Genomic DNA, 16065 nt, shown 5'->3' on the forward strand with positions numbered 1-16065 from the left:
CCAGGGGATCAGGCCTAGTCAGCATGGGTTTATGAACGGTAGATCCTGCCTGACAAAACCTGATTTCATTCTATGACAATGTGACCCTTTTCGAAGATGAAGATAAGTCTGTCAGTGTGGTCTACCTGGACTTCAGTGAGGCCTCTGACACTGTCCCCCAGAACTTTGTGGTGAAGAAACTGGCTGCCTGTGGTTTGGATGGGCACACACTCCTCTGGGTGAAGCTCTGGCTGGATGGCCGGGCCCAGAGAGTTGTGGTCAATGGAGTGGAATCCAGTTGGCAGCCGGTCACAAGTGGCATCTCCCAGGGCTCGGTGCTTGGGCTGCTTCTGTTTAACATCTTCGCTGATGATCTGGATGAGGGGATTGAGTGCACCCTCAGTAAGTTCACAGACTATAGTAACTTGGGAGGGAGTGTTGATCAGCCTGAGGGGAGAAGGGCACTACAGAGGGATCTATATATACTTGATCGATGGATCAAGGTGAACAGCATGAGTTTCAATAGGGCCAAGTGTCGGGTCCTGCATTTTGGTCACAACAACCCCAGGCAACCCTACAGGCTTGGGGAGGTGTGACTGGAAACCTTCCTGATGGAAAGGGACCTTAGTGTGCTGATGGACAGTGGGCTGAATATGAGCCAGCAGTGTGCCTGGGTGGCCATGAGGGCCAATGGCATCCTGGCTTGTATCAAGAATGGTGTGGTGAGCAGGACTAAGGAAGTCATCCTGCCCCTGTACTCAGCATTGGTGAGGCCTCACCTCGAGTACTGTGTCCAGTTTTGGGCACCTCAGCACAGGAAAGACATGGAGGCACTGGAGCAGGTCCAGAGAAAGGCAACGAGGCTCGTTAAGGGCTTGGAGAATCAGCCCTATGAGGAGAGGATAAGGAAGCTGGGGATGTTTAGTCTGGGGAAAAGGAGGCTGAGGGGAGACCTTATTGCCCTCTTCCAGTATCTGAAAGGTGCTTACAGTGAGAGTGGGGCAAGTCTCTTTCTCTAAGAAAGAAAATATGTTTAAATATGTTTTTTTTTTCTCTATTAGAAAACATTTATTTCTTTTCTTGATACAAACACTGAGGAATTGGTTTTGCCTAATTGGATGGGTTCCATCGAACTTAAATGCAAATAGGAAGACAGTTTGACTGGAGATGCAGGTTGTCTGAGGTGCCTTCAGCTAGCAGTTATCACACAAAAATAGGCCATGATGCAACTCCTCACACAGGAAAGGGTTCTATAGTGCCTCCTAAATTACTGCTGTCTCTAAAGGGAACTGAAATTGTTTTGTACACGTGAGACTTTCATCTTTTCTAACAAGCACTCAAACATCCAACCAGGGTCTTCTGAATATGACCCTAATCTTATTTACACTTGCTAGTTCTTTTTTTCTCTCTCTGGATTTTTGTGCCTCTCTCACCTACATCTTTCTTTCTCATTTAGTTTCACATGATGCTGATGTTTGTTCTTAATTCTTCCCTCCTACCTTTGACTGATCTGTCTTTCCTGTGTCAATTCTCTGTGCTTTTTATGAAATCCCTAATGGAACAGAAATATTTTGATGGCAAACAGGCTTGAATCTCCCTTCCCCTTTTGATAGGAAAGGGTAAAACACTTCTGCAGATTCCTTTACAGGACTTATTTGTATTCTCTGAAAGGAGCTCTCATACACTGCACCATAAAAGTAGATTTGTGCTTCCTCCAGGTCCAGAAGCACACCAATCACTGGGTCATTGATATCCGTTTCCTCAGGCCTGTTGTTTCCTTCGATGGAGAAAGTTGCTCCATTGGATCTATGAAGAGCCCAGTAGTCCTCTTGTTTCTCTTTCTGCTTTACAATCCCCAGCACCCAGTCCTGTTGCTGGCCCACCTCCACTTCCCAGTAGTGTTTCCCAGCTGTAAAGCCTTCCTTTGCCACCAGAACAGGGACTGTAGAGGGATTAATCAGGCCAGCAGGTTCACATGTATTGTCCTCAAAATATGGAGCCCGTGGCACTTGGATCTCAAGGAGCTGGAATTCAGGAATCACAGTGATGGGAACTGGAGCAGAAAATGAGAACGATCCAGTGAACAGAGTGTTTCAGGGACATCTCTTTGGAGTGCAAAATGGGTTGAAGCATTTCAGGGTTTCAGTTATGTGGTCATGATTTGACAAAGAATCGAAATATTTTACCCAGATAGGGCAAGGACAATCACGCAAGAGGCTACAGTTTCCTTGGAGCTGTCATAGCCATGATGTCTTGCAGACTATTCCAGGTCTTTCACAGTCTTTCACACACTTTATAACGAATTTTCACACACTTTATAACGAATAACTCTCTTTCACTTTTCCATTATGTCAGGGAGGTGGTTGTGTCACCAGCCCTGAATGTGTTTAAAAACTGTTTGGATGTGGTGCTCAGGGATGTAATTTAGCAGAGGGTTGTTAGAGTAAGGGTGGCATGGTTAGGTTGTGGTTGGACTCAATGATCTTTAAGGTCTTTTCTGACTTGAGTAATTATATGATTCTATGATTATTATTTTTGCTATTATTGTTATTATGCATGCAGTCCTTACAACAACACAGTTCTGCAACTATTTTTCTCACTATTTCCAATAGCCACATCCAAGCCTCATTTTGATTTATCCCATTAAAATGAAGGCTTTATCCCATGACTGTGGCTGACCTGGTTGATCTCTAAGATCACAGCATTATCACTTCAGGATAACTTGGATACAAAAATACACCATTTTCCCACCCTTTCTCCTGTCTGCTTACCTGCTTTTTCCCGAGCTTTACATAACTCTGCAGAAGAGAAAGAGACAGAAGGGTTTTGTGAATCTGATGCGTGGTTACGTACTTGTCAGACTGATTTCACCTAAAGCAGCAGCACGTATTTCAAGAAAACAAAACTTTTAAACCACTTACCCAACTCCTCTTCTATTGAATCTGAAAGATGAAGATATTCTAGTTATTAAAATGTATTTTGTTGAAAGTACGTTCTAGTCACTGACACCAATAATCATTATCATCTGAGTCCACTCTGTTGTGGTTCAGTTTCTCAAAGCCAGACAAACCCAGCCCACAGAACACAAGACATAAATACTAACACACTTTGAATTAGTGCAAGCGAGGTGTTTTATTCTATGGATCATTTTAGTGGCCCTTCTCTGAACACATTCCAACAAGTCCCTCATGAACTCAGGACTCCACATCTGAATGCAATACCTCACCTCCAGGTGAGGCCTCACCAGCGCAGTGTAGAGGGACAGGATCACCTCCCTTGAGCTGCAGGTCACACAGCTTTTAATACAGCCTAGAATTTATCTGGCTTTTGGGGCTGTGAGGGCACACTGCTGCCATGCCCATCTTTCTATCCACCAGCATCCCCAGGTCTTTTTGTAATGACTCAACTCATAATACATTATGGTTGCCAGTAGATCTGTCCTAGCTTTAGGTATAGTGGCTTCTGGCAAGAAGGATTGTTCAGAGCTCAGGAAAATCTTACAGCATGCCTCTTGCCATCAGTATTTAAAGAAGAAAGAGAACTGAACTGTGATGAGGTCTGTGCAATCCATTCCTCCTCATCATGTTGGTCTGAAAACTTGCATTATTTTTTGTTCACAAGAGTAAGATTTATAGAAGATGTTCTCTTACCAAGTTTACATTTTCTTTCAGCGAATCCTGAAAAAAAAAAAAAAAAAAAAAAAAATGGGCTTCAATAAGTGAGAAGGATACTAAAGGAGATGAAGATTTGGAGTTGAGGTATGATGCTGATAATTCACACACTGGTAATTCAACACAGAAATCAAATCCCCTTTAAAATTTGCCATGCAAACACAGTCAATCTGGTTTTAAATATTAGTCACAGAAGAGATACAGAATAGAGGCCATGAGCTGGAGCTTCAATAAACCTTTGTATTGCCAACAAAACTCAAGGTGGATGGATTACAAAGAGGAAAGAAAGAATCACAAGACTCTTAGAAATACAACTGTGCTAAGTACTAATCTTAGCAGTGACTGAAAATGAAGTAGAGGTCATAGCCACTTAATGGAAGTCATAAACATTTAACTAGAAATAAGCTATCTTGATTTTAATGAATTAGCTGATTATCATTTATGTCTAAGTCTGCATTAAAACCATCTTGGCTGCTGTACTTATTTACCTGCAATGTTCATCTTCTCTTCTGAATCTAAATAGACAACCAGGCAACAAAAAATGAAGGAAAAAGTATTAAAAAAGAAATGAAAATATTACTGAATTGAACAGTTGTTATTTAGAAAAAGGCCAAAGGACGATCAGATATGCTTTAAATGTATGCCATTGCACTCAATACCAAAAGCTCCAAGGTATTCATGGAATGTGGATCATAATGATATTTCGAACCTTTGTATTTACAATCAACCATCAACAGAGGCAGCATTTGATAAAGGGAACATTTACATCCAGACGAATATCGTATCAAAACGTTCTACACCTCATTGGCTCTTTTTGGGGATATAAATAGCTTGCTTAATAGAGGTACTTAAAGAATTATCAAAACCAAATTCTTACCTATGTCTTTCTCCAAATTCTCTTTCTCTGAAAGAAATGGCATCTGGTTATCACTGTATCTGTTACAGTATCGAATGTAAAAACAATATGACTCATTGTACTTGAATGCTATTTCCTCCATCATATATTTACACAGGACTAACTGTGACTATTCTAATCTTTCCAGTGAGGAAAAGAAGGATATGCTGCATGGCGTTGAAGAAGCCAAATGGCAGCTTGGTAACTCAACACACAACTGAACAAGCAGTAAGAGGGATGAGATGACATTCATATGGTCTCTTTAAGGCACCTTCCTGCTGAATATCTCAGTCTCATCTAGTTGCCTGTCTTGTCTGTTAGATTACAAGTAGTTAGTCCACACACCCTTCCTCCTACCAGCTCTTGTTCTCAGTGATAACATTCGCATATAATTTAAATCTCTTATTTCTCTGATCAGATCTTATTTTAGAAGACAAGGAAAATTTACCCTTTTTGAGCTCATCCATCACTGTTTCTAGGAAGAAAACAACAGACAAACAAAAATAATATAATTGTGACATCAATTTTTAACATAAAAATCTGCCATTTCAAAACATTAGACATAAGTAGAAGAATCCAAAATGCTCAGTGCAAGATAAACCCATGAGCTCTGCTGAACACCTAAGTCATTTTAACAGGGGATTAAGTCAGTAGCAGAGCATCTGGAGACACACCATCTACTGGAACAAGTATTTTGTCAGGCATTTACCAAAGAAGCCCAACTAGAACTGAGATGTCTCTGTATTGATCCTTCCTGAATTATCATCATTATGATCCATGAAAATGCTTCCAATGCTGTAAAGACTATTTTCCCAAGGTAGGTTGTTGTGTGTTTGACTTCCATGAGGAAGGATGTACTCACCTTCTTTTTGTCTTCTTGTACAATCAACTAGAAAAGGAAGAAGAATTTGTAATTATTTCCCAAGGAGCCCATTTAGATAATCACAGTATTATTTCAGTACAAGATTTCATTCAAAAATTCTCTGTTCTAAAGATGAGCCACATATTCTGTGCTTATTTGTCACTCGTGATCACATAGAATTTTACCTCACAAATGGCCTCCTTGTTGAGTAAATTTGGTGCATTCACACACACACGACGCTCACACACCCGTCACTTCTTTTCCTCTATCTCATTCCTTTCCTCTCTCTATCTCATTCCTTTCTGTTTCTTTCACATACTGATGTCAAAAAGCCACTTCAGTTTTCATTATCAGCATCTTACATTGTGGTTGAAACATCCATATCAACTGATGTAGGCAGAAATACTTACTCTTCAGCTTATAACCCAGAGCAGCGATAGCAGCCAGAGTGCAAAATGTAATTACAAGGAAAGCAGTCATCCAAGGTGAAGTGGATGGAAAGAAGACATCTGGAAAATATAAACAATATTCCTTTCAGGGCATGTCCACTGTCGAAGGCATATTAATTTAATGCCATAATTTTTGCTATAATATATCACTTTTGGACTCTTTTTGCCATCGGGGGCAGTTACAGCTTCTCTGCAGTGCTCCGTGTTGCTTTGTCAGAGAAACTGACAGAGATGAGTTGGAGATGCCACCTTTATGTAAGAAATATGTGTTGAGTGAGCCATTCGAGAACACTATTCCATTTATGGACCTTATAGATGAAGTATTTGGGAAAGAAGAATTGTCAGCATTGGTATTTCAGATGGAAAAAAATGATTCCTCTGGTTTACTTTTGAAATTAAGACCCAAGTAGGAGGATGTCATTTGGTGATATGCAAGATAATCGTCATGTTTTTAGAGAGAAAAAAGGGTTGAGAGCTGACATTCAACATTTCCTACAAGCATTTTTTTTAAGTCATTCCCTTCCCAAATTGTTTCAGTTCTCTCAGGTTAAGTAGGATTGACTAAGATTTCTTGATAAGTTGAATCTTGAACTTAATGAATGATAACAAATTTTGCTTCTTATTAAGTCATCCATCTCAACACTTGCCATTTATGCCTTTGCTGGATATCCGTAATCTCTCCTGTGTAAATGGAGAGATGCAGGACAGCAGCCTGCAAATTGGCCCTCACAAATGTCAGCCCTGGAGGTCACTCACCAGAAATCAGGACTCGCGATTCACACACTGTGTTGAGGAGATCATTGATTATTCTGCAGGAGACTTCCACGTCAGATCCTGGTTCTATGGTCAAGGAACTGACAACATCAAAAAGGCCTGAAGATGTCTGCAGGTTTTGTGTGATCCCTTTGTCCACCAGTATCCGTCCTTTGCTGTCCAGCCAATATACCTCAGGCTCTGGAAACCATCCCTGCGACTTGCAGTTGAGTCCAATGCCCTGACCCACATGGCCATCCAGGAAAACTTCAGATTTATCACCTCGAGCTATAGAAAAGGAAAGAAAAAGCAGCAAATAAGATAATCTCTTGCTGAGCAGCTTATATTGGTAAGATCTGCACTGGTTTTGTCAATAAATACACTGTGTGAGTTGAAGAGATACAGATACCTGTATGAAACATGTCTTTCATAAAGACTTTTTTTTTTTTTCCCAGGTGTTTTTGATATCTTCATGAAAAATTTGAAAGGATGAAAAGAAAAAAAGCAATTCTAACATTGCACTGACAGTAAATTTTCTGCTGAAATAGATTTGGAGGACGCCATGAAGAGATGAAAGTTGGAATCTTGGACAAGAAAAGTGATGTGTCAGATGGAGAAACAAAAATGGGTTGAAATACAAAATACCACTTCAGTCAGTCTAGAGTTGCCTCACTTCTACATCAATAGGCTTGCTTTATTGAGGCACTCAGCCCTGCTCCTTTTACACATCTTCATACGGCAATAAAGGTGGCCAACAAGAGTGAAGGCTGGTCTTCCACATGGGTAACAGTACCACATAGACCTTACCAAAAGACATAGAATAACACTAAGTAAGAAGTAAAAAACACCTGACATTCCACTCACCTGCCACATCCAGGTCAACCACTACTCCATCATTCCAGTTCTCCAAAGAGACACTGCAGATGTACTTTCCTTTATCAGAGACCATGACATTTTTCAGGTGAAGGGATAAGTTTCCCTTATTAACTTCACTCTGAAAGAAACTGGTTCGGCCAAAGTATGGTCTAGTGTCCCATACTGGATTTTGTGCATTGTTTCCATCATAGGTAGTCACTTCAATGCTTTGGGAATTTTTAATAAATGTCCACTGAACAATTATTCCCTTGGGAATGGTCTGGGCTTCCAGCTGGCAGGGCAGGATGACTCCTTTTCCAACAACTCCAAGCACAGGATCGTAACGGGGTATCATTCTAAACTGGCCTGAAAGAAGACAAAGACATAAATCTTGCGAGTCAGAGATGTTCTCATTGGCACTTTGTATAGGAAGCAGTAACAATGGCTGCACTTGCAGCCCAGAGGCCATCAGTGTAGTGTGCTGCTTTGGCTACACCTCTGTGTAGCAGCAGGGAGAGGGTGAGGATTGTCCCTCTGTAATTTTGCCTTATGAGGCCTCATATGGAGTACTGCAGTAGAGACTGGGACCACTGGCATAAGAAGGATGTGAAGCTGTTAGAACAAGTCTAGAAGAGGCCACAGAGATGCTCAGAGGGCTGAGTGAGATGGTCTTGCTTTGTCTGGAAGAGAAAAAGCCCCTTAGAGGCCTCACTGCTGCCTTCCAACACTTAAATGAAGCTTATAAACAGAAGAAAGATCAAGTTCTTATAGTCTGATAGTGATAAGACAATCAGATATGACTTTATTCTGAAAGATGTGAGATTTCAATTAGACATCGAGGGGAAATTTTTCGCTGAGAGGGTGGTGAGGTGCTGCCCACAGAAACTGAGGAGATACTTAAGGACACTTTGGATGGCCATCCTGATCCAGTAGGTGACAACCACCCATCGGCATGGCGTTGGATCTGGATGGACTTTAAGATCCTTTCCAACCCAAGCCATTCTATGGTACTATGTCAGTTTTGTAACTGAAAGGCTCTTCTGTCCTCTGCCTTCATCGGCACCATTGCTTATCTACACAGAATGCAGTGTAACTTCAGGGAAGGGTTACTGGAAATGTTGTGCTTGGTCTGTAGACAGATTTGAAGGCAGAAATGGCATACCGAACACGCAGAAATATAGGCTCATTTTGTAAAGCTTCAACTAAAAAGGCAAGCTTATGCCTATCTATTATCAGACGCCCATTATATGTTCACTTGTAGCTTCCTTTAGAGATGAAACACACCGCAGCAAAATGATTTCATGTCAAATAAAAACTACCTGTTAAAATATGGTCATTTATGAAAAACAGACGTATTTAATCTTGATTTCGACTGAAAAATATTCCAGCAGGCTTTCACAGACTTTATTCTGTGATTTATTCCATCACTCAGAAGTGGACAATACCCAAAGGAATGCAGGTTTCTGAGGCCAATTAAATGACAAGGTCAGCTGAACTGAGAAAAGAAGCCAAAGCACTGAAAAAAAAAGGAAAGCTCCCTGAAAAAGCAATCTCAGAAAGCAGTAAATCTATGCATAATGCTACATGAAAACACACAAGTAGATTTCTTCATTTCTTTCCTTTCCTGCTTGTTTGTTTGCTTGTTTTTAGAACCATCTGGGAACTTTGGAAAGTATAGCATCATTTAAATCAAATGAGAACAAAACCAAGACTTACCTTTGACCAAATGGACTATCTGTAGGAAAAGTATAACATGAAGAATCATTGCGTGCTGAAATCTGGAAGCCATCACCACCCAGATTTGGAAGTCTTCAGTAATCAAGAACGAATCTTACTACATTCCTGTAAAAATAGAAGAAGAAAAAGAAAATGGAAAAGGAAAAGTAAAAGAAATGGTAGAAGGTAAAGAATGAAAGAAAAGAAAAAGAAAGCATCAGTGAATTGTACCATTGTCCAGAAAAAAGACCCAGCTAAGTTTTATTCTAGTTCATTAACTAAGAATTTCTATGTAAGGGTATATATGATAAATCACACTTGTGCCTGCCTACCTGAAAATTGCCAACCAAGTCTATATTTTTGACACTCTATAAGCAAATTGAACTTCTATCCTCTGTGGAAATACGTTTCAGAATCAGCGCGCTTCAGACCTCAACACAACCCCAATCATAAGAAGAGTTTCATTAAACTCTTTTTTTGAGCAACTCAGCAAATAAATGAGCATTTCAGAGGCTTTAATAAAGGTTGCAAGTAGACAGCTTCTGATGTAGATTAGCTTTATGCCTCATCCACTCTTAAGAAAGCAGACTGCCCTTATCTTTACATTAAGGTATTAGAAAGAAATGACCTTAAACAACTCTTAGCTAATTGTTTAAAATACCACCTATGGAAGACCAAAATATATTCCCAGTCAACCAGCCAAGAAAGAAACCATTTCAATCCAGGTCTGATATCATTCCATGGAAACTGTAAAGAGCACAAAGCTGCCTCAATACTCATGCAAACGACTCCAGAAACATCTCTGTGCACTATTTCAGCCAGAATTTCATTCCTTACCTGAGTAGCAAGGTCCAAATTACCCATTTTAAATTCAGGGTGTACCGCAGAGCTGAGGAGTCTTTGTCACTTTGCAGTTATCTTGTATCCCCTGAACACTGGTACGTCCATTTTGCCTACCTATATAGAGTGTACGCTTCAGTAATATGCTCACTGAAGTCGAAAAATATGGAAGACTTAACTTTCACCCCTTGCCCTTTGGTCCAACGTATCATATAAGATACCTGAATGTTTGATTTCCCTACACGCCTAGGACCAAAGTGCAGCAACAGGCTTGTGTTTCAACCACTTTCGTACTTGTGCAGAGCAATTCATATCCTATTATTACTTTCCAACACTTACTACATTAAAATGGAGAACAGCATGAACAGGAGACAGAGAAACCAGAATCACCGGTTGCCAAAAGTCCATTATCATTTAGAATGATTTCTAATCTGAAATACGAATACAGAAGTCAGAGACCAGGCAGGAAATTGAAGCAAGCTAGAAATGCTGTGGTTTGATTACACCAGCTATCTTCAGATCCTGATTGTAGCTCTACCGTCGTTAATTCTCTTGTGATAGCACAGATCCTTAACCTTCCCTGGAGTCAACTCTTTCCACAGGCCTTTCTGAAATTCTGAGTTTCTGGTAAACTTTAATACTAGATCGAATTTGGTTAAAAATGACCAAAGTAGCTTAAAAAGCCAGAAAGATGAGGGAGACTAGCACAGTTTACATTCAGGATCCTGATTTCCACAGCCGTTCTTCTGTTTAAAGAATAAATAAGTAAATAAATGAAAATGAAGAAATGAAACAAAAGTCCAAAGAAGTGAATAAAGCTTAAGTGTGATTGTTTTCAGATATTGAATAGAACATTAAAGGTATCGTATGCGATAATATAATTCCAAGATCTAGGTATGTCAGCAAAGAGAGAGAAATCTGAGAAAAGCTTTTGCTACTTCCCTCCTAACCGCTGTCCCAGAAGACCTCCTTGAGAGAGGGGGTTCCAAATTATTATAAGGAAGGCAGGTTTGCAACTTCACACAGACTTTCCCTTGGTTAGGAAAGGTCCTTATGAGTGTCAGATATCATAAACCAAAGAAGGAAGGGTGCAGTACAGTGAGTGGATTGATTTACTGTATGTATGTAGGACATATGTTTATTTGGTGGACCAAAGTGAGAGCTCAGAATGGTTGCCCTCATCTCGGAAGTAAGGCTGTTCTCTTGCCATGGTATGCATTTTATGCTACTTTTTATTCATTTTCATTTTAGCACACAGTGAGAGAAAAATCAGTGTGTGCGTTGATGGTATAATGACAAAGAATGGCCATGTTCCATGGTTCCACAGTAGAATGAAGGCTGTGCAAGGGTTTGGTCTCTGTGTGGCCTCAGCACTCTTTTGTGCCCTACAGTGCATTTGTCCTCTTAGATCATGCCAAGCTCAGTTTGTGTTACTAACTTCTAAGGTAGTATTCTGTGTTGCTTAGATAACTATCATGGAACATATTCCTTGAAGATTCATTGCATTCCACCCTGCTGGTCTCCTAAAGACTGTACCTCCTCTTTATAGATGATCATCAAAATAAGTAGCCTCAAATAATGATGCAGCAGCTGGCAAGATTGTAATTACCCAAGGAGGCACTGCATACACAGTTAGGTATTAGTATTATGTGTAAACTTTTTGATCACTCAGAGCTCCTGGGAGGTAGGGATGGCAAAGTGGCCAGAAATCAGCTATTTGTGTGATGTCCCAGTAGACTGGAGGCTGGTGAATGTGACGTCCATCTTCAGAAAGGGTCGGAAAGATGATCCCGGCAGCTACAAGCACATCAGTCTTACCTCAGTGCACGGGAAGTTTATGGAAGGGTAATCTCAGTGTATGGGAAATTGGTAATCACAGCCTGAACGTCTGATTAATCAGCTGAGGCGAGTGTTGGGTCAGCTGTGGGAGCACAGGTGAGGGTGATTTAGCTGTGCTCCTGGAAGGGGTGGAGCTTGACTCCACCTCCTCTAGACCTCATTTAAGGGCTGACCACCACTAAGGCAGCATCTCTTGGAGATGGCTCCTTGGTGGAGATTGCCTCAGCATTTCCCAGTGAAGGCATCTATATCAGTGAGTTTTTCCTCATAAATAACCTTCTGAATATCTGTTACCATCTTTGTTACAATCTTTGTATCATTCCACCTTACACTCGGGTATCATCACGGATCAACTGAAGGTCAGCCACGGGATCAGGCCTAGTCAGCATGGGCTTATGAACGGTGGATCCTGTCTGACTAACCTGATTTCATTCTATGACAAGGTGACCCGCTTGGTAGATGATAAGATAAGATAAGTCTGCCGGTGTGGTCTACCTGGACTTCATTAAGGCCTTTGACACTGTCCCCCGGAACATTCTGATGGAGAAGCAGGCTGCCCATGGTTTGTTTGGATGGGCGCACGCTCCACTGGGTGAGGAACTGGTTGAATGGCCGGGCCCAGAGAGTTGTGGTCAATGAAGTGGAATCCAGTTGGCGGCCAGTCAGGAGTGACATCCCCCAGGGATCAATGCTGGGGCTGCTTCTGTTTAACATCTTCATTGATGATCTGGATGAGGGGATTGAGTGCACCCTCAGTAAGTTTGCAGACAACACCAATTTGGGAGTGAGTGCTGATCTTCCTGAGGGGAGAAGGGCACTACAGAGGGACCTGGATACACTGGATGCATGGGCCAAGGTTAACGGCATGAGTTTCAATAGGGCCAAGTGCTGGGTCCTGCATTTTGGTCACAACAACCCCAGGCAACCCTACAGGCTTGGGGAGGTGTGGCTAGAAAGCTGCCTGATGGAAAGGGAACTTGGTGTGCTGATGGACAGTCAGCTGTATATGAGCCAGCAGTGTGCCCAGGTGGCCAAGAGGGCCAATGGCATCCTGGCTTGTATCAGGAATGGTGTGGTGAGCAGGACTAGGGAAGTCATCCTGCCCCTGTACTTGGCATTGGTGAGGCCTCACCTTGAATACTGTGTTAAGCTTTGGGCACCTCAGCACAGGAAACACATGGAGGTACTGGAGCAGGTTGTCATGGTCATAACAACATAGGTTGCAGGGAATGGTTCCCTGACCTGATATCGAACCTGGGCCGCCTGGGTGAAAACCAGGAATCCTAACCACTAGACCACGAGTATGAACCCCTGGGCTTTTGGAGTCGAGTGTACAAGGGGTCCGAAGAGTGCTACACTCCAACTGAGAAGGAGATCTTAGCTGCGTATGAGGGGGTTAGGGGGTTCGGGCTGCTTCCGAAGTAGTTGGTACTGAAACGCAACTCCTCCTGGCACCTCAACTGCCAGTGCTGAACTGGATGTCCAAAGGGGAGGTTCCCTCCACCCATCATGCTACCGATGCCACCTGGAGAAAGTGAACTGCGCTGATTACACAACGAGTGTGGATGGGGAACCTCAATCACCCAGGAATCCTAGAAGTAATCATGGACTGGTCTGAAGGTAAAAAGTTTGGAACATCACCTGCAGAGGAGGTGTCACGTGCTAAAGAGGCCCCACCATACAACGAACTACTAGGAAATGAAAAGAAATATGCCCTGTTCACTGATGGTTCATGCCGTATTGTAGGAAAGCATCGCAAATGGAAGGCTGCTGTGTGGAGCCCCACACGACAGGTTGCAGAGGCCACTGAAGGTAAGGGAGAATCAAGTCAGTTTGCAGAAGTAAAGGCTGTCCAGCTGGCCTTAGATGTTGCTGAACAGGAGAAGTGGCCAATGCTTTATCTTTATACTGACTCATGGATGGTGGCAAATGCCTTATGGGGGTGGTTACAGCAGTGGGAACAAAATAACTGGCAATGGAGGGGTAAACCTATTTGGGCTGCTGAATTTGGACTGGCAAAACAAGGGTGAATTATTTCTAGTTTGATGGGCCCATGAGACCTCGGGCCATCAAGGAAGAGACACAACATATAAGTGGGCCAGAGACCGAGGGGTGGACTTAACTATGGATGCTATTGTGCAGATTATTCATGACTGTTAAACATGTGCCATAATTAAACAAGCCAAGAAAATGAAACCTCTCTGGGAGGAATGGAGATGGCAAAAGTATAAATATGGGGAGACGTGGCAGGTTGATTATATCGCCTTGCCACGATCTCGCAATGGTAAGCGTTATGTGCTTACCATGGTAGAGGCAACCACTTGGATGGTTTGAAACATACGCAGTACCCCATGCCACCTCCCGAAACACCATATTGGGTCTTGAGAAACAAGTCCTGTGGCGACATGGCACCCCAGAAAGAATTGAATCTGATAATGGGACACATTTCAAAAATTCCCTTATAAATACTTGGGCCAAATATCATGGCATTGAGTGGATTTATCATATCCCCTACCATGCACCAGCCTCTGGTAAAATTGAATGATATAATGGGTTGTTGAAAACTATGTTGAAAGCAATGGGTGGTGGAACATTTAATCACTGGGAAAAGCATCTGTCAGAAGCCACTTGGTTGGTCAATACTAAAGGATCTGTCAGTCGTGATGGTCCTGGCCAACCCTAGCCCCCTACATACTATAAAGGGACATAAGGTCCCTGTTTTACATGTAAAGAACATGTTGGGAAAAGCTGTTTGGGTCCTTCCAGCTTCTGGAAAGGGAAAACCTGTCTGTGGGACTGTTTTTGCCCAGGGACCTGGGTGCACTTGGTGGGTGAGGCAGAAAGATGGGGATGCACACTGTGTACCACAAGGGAATTTGATAATGGGGGAGTGCAGTCAGTAATTCTATGTGTATATATATATATATTTACATGTGTATTGTTATTTTAGTTATTATAGTTATACATTTAGTTATATTACATGTAATTGTACTATTTAGTTATCATAGTTTTATATGAGTGTATATATGTATATATATTAACCATGATGTAATAATGTAGAATAAGGGGTGGAATGTCATGGTTTTGTAACGTTGCTGTCAATATTCCTCATATATTCCTCATCATAACATCATGTGCAGTATGGATCATTAAAAGGTTCATACTCCAGTTCCATGGAATAACAACGTCCCGAATACTCAGCTCTCAGAAGAAAACTACATATCCCAGAGGACTTCGTGGCCAGAGATAAGTCATGGGAGGAGGACATATATAATCTTGCTCCCAGGCTGGAGCTCTCTCTCTCTCAGCCTCTCGGAGAGTGGGAAGCGTTCCAGCCATGTCGCCTAGAGTTCACAGTCGGCTTCTCGGTTTTTGGGGACTCTCTCTCTCTGTTTTGTTCGGTTTATTAGCCTCAATCATATTGTATTATATTGTACTATCTTGTATTCCAATATCATCTTTGTAAAATAAGATTTCCACCTTAGATTGCTGACAATGTTCTCTTTTCCCATTCCCTATTTTATTCCCTTCCCTTTTTGGCTGGGTGCCCTAAGGGGTGGCTGCCCCCTGTAACGGGAACAGGTAAATCTAGGTAATTCGTGACACAGGTCCAGAGAAGGGCAAAAAGGCTTGTGAAGGGTTTGGAAAATCAACCCTATGAGGAGAGGCTAAGGAAGCTTGGGCTGTTTAGTCTGGAGAAAGGAGGTCTGAGGGGAGACCTTATCGCCCTCTTCCAGTACCTGAAAGGTGCTTACAGTGAGAGTGGGTCAAGTATCTTTCTCTAAGAAAGAAAATACGTTAAAATATTTTTTTTCTCTATTAGAAAGCATTTATTTCTTTTCTTGGTACAAACACTGAGGAATTGGTTTTGCCTAATTGGAAGGGTTCCATTGAACTTAAATGCAAATAGGAAAGACAGTTTGACTGCAGATACAGGTTGTCTGAGGTGCCTTCAGCTAGCAGTTATCACACAAAAATAGGCCATGATGCAACTCCTCACACAGGAAAGGGTTCTATAGCGCCTCCTAAATTACAGCTGTCTCTTCAGGGAACTGAAATTGTTTTGTACACGTGAGACTTTCATCTTTTCTAAGGAGAACTCAAACATCCAACCAGGGTCTTTTGAATATGACCCTAATATTATTTACGCTTGCTAGTTCTTTTTTCCTCTCTGGATTTTTCTGCCTTTCTCACCTGCATCTTTCT

General features: G+C 41.9%; 1 protein-coding gene across 1 annotated transcript; it reads right to left on the reverse strand.

Moving 5' to 3' along the window:
* Window positions 1-1520: 1520 nt before the first annotated feature.
* LOC140263364 (butyrophilin subfamily 3 member A2-like) lies at window positions 1521-9253 on the reverse strand. The gene is made up of 10 exons (XM_072358245.1): window positions 9181-9253; window positions 7474-7830; window positions 6613-6897; window positions 5818-5916; window positions 5408-5434; window positions 4994-5020; window positions 4528-4554; window positions 4139-4165; window positions 2751-2777; window positions 1521-2032 (listed from the first exon to the last, which is right to left on the reverse strand). The coding sequence occupies exons 1-10, from the start codon at window positions 9251-9253 to the stop codon at window positions 1521-1523; spliced, it is 1461 nt and encodes a 486-aa protein (XP_072214346.1).
* Window positions 9254-16065: the final 6812 nt, after the last annotated feature.

This window comes from Excalfactoria chinensis, chromosome 29 (genome assembly GCF_039878825.1).
Source record: "Excalfactoria chinensis isolate bCotChi1 chromosome 29, bCotChi1.hap2, whole genome shotgun sequence".
Taxonomy (NCBI): Eukaryota; Metazoa; Chordata; class Aves; order Galliformes; family Phasianidae; genus Excalfactoria; species Excalfactoria chinensis.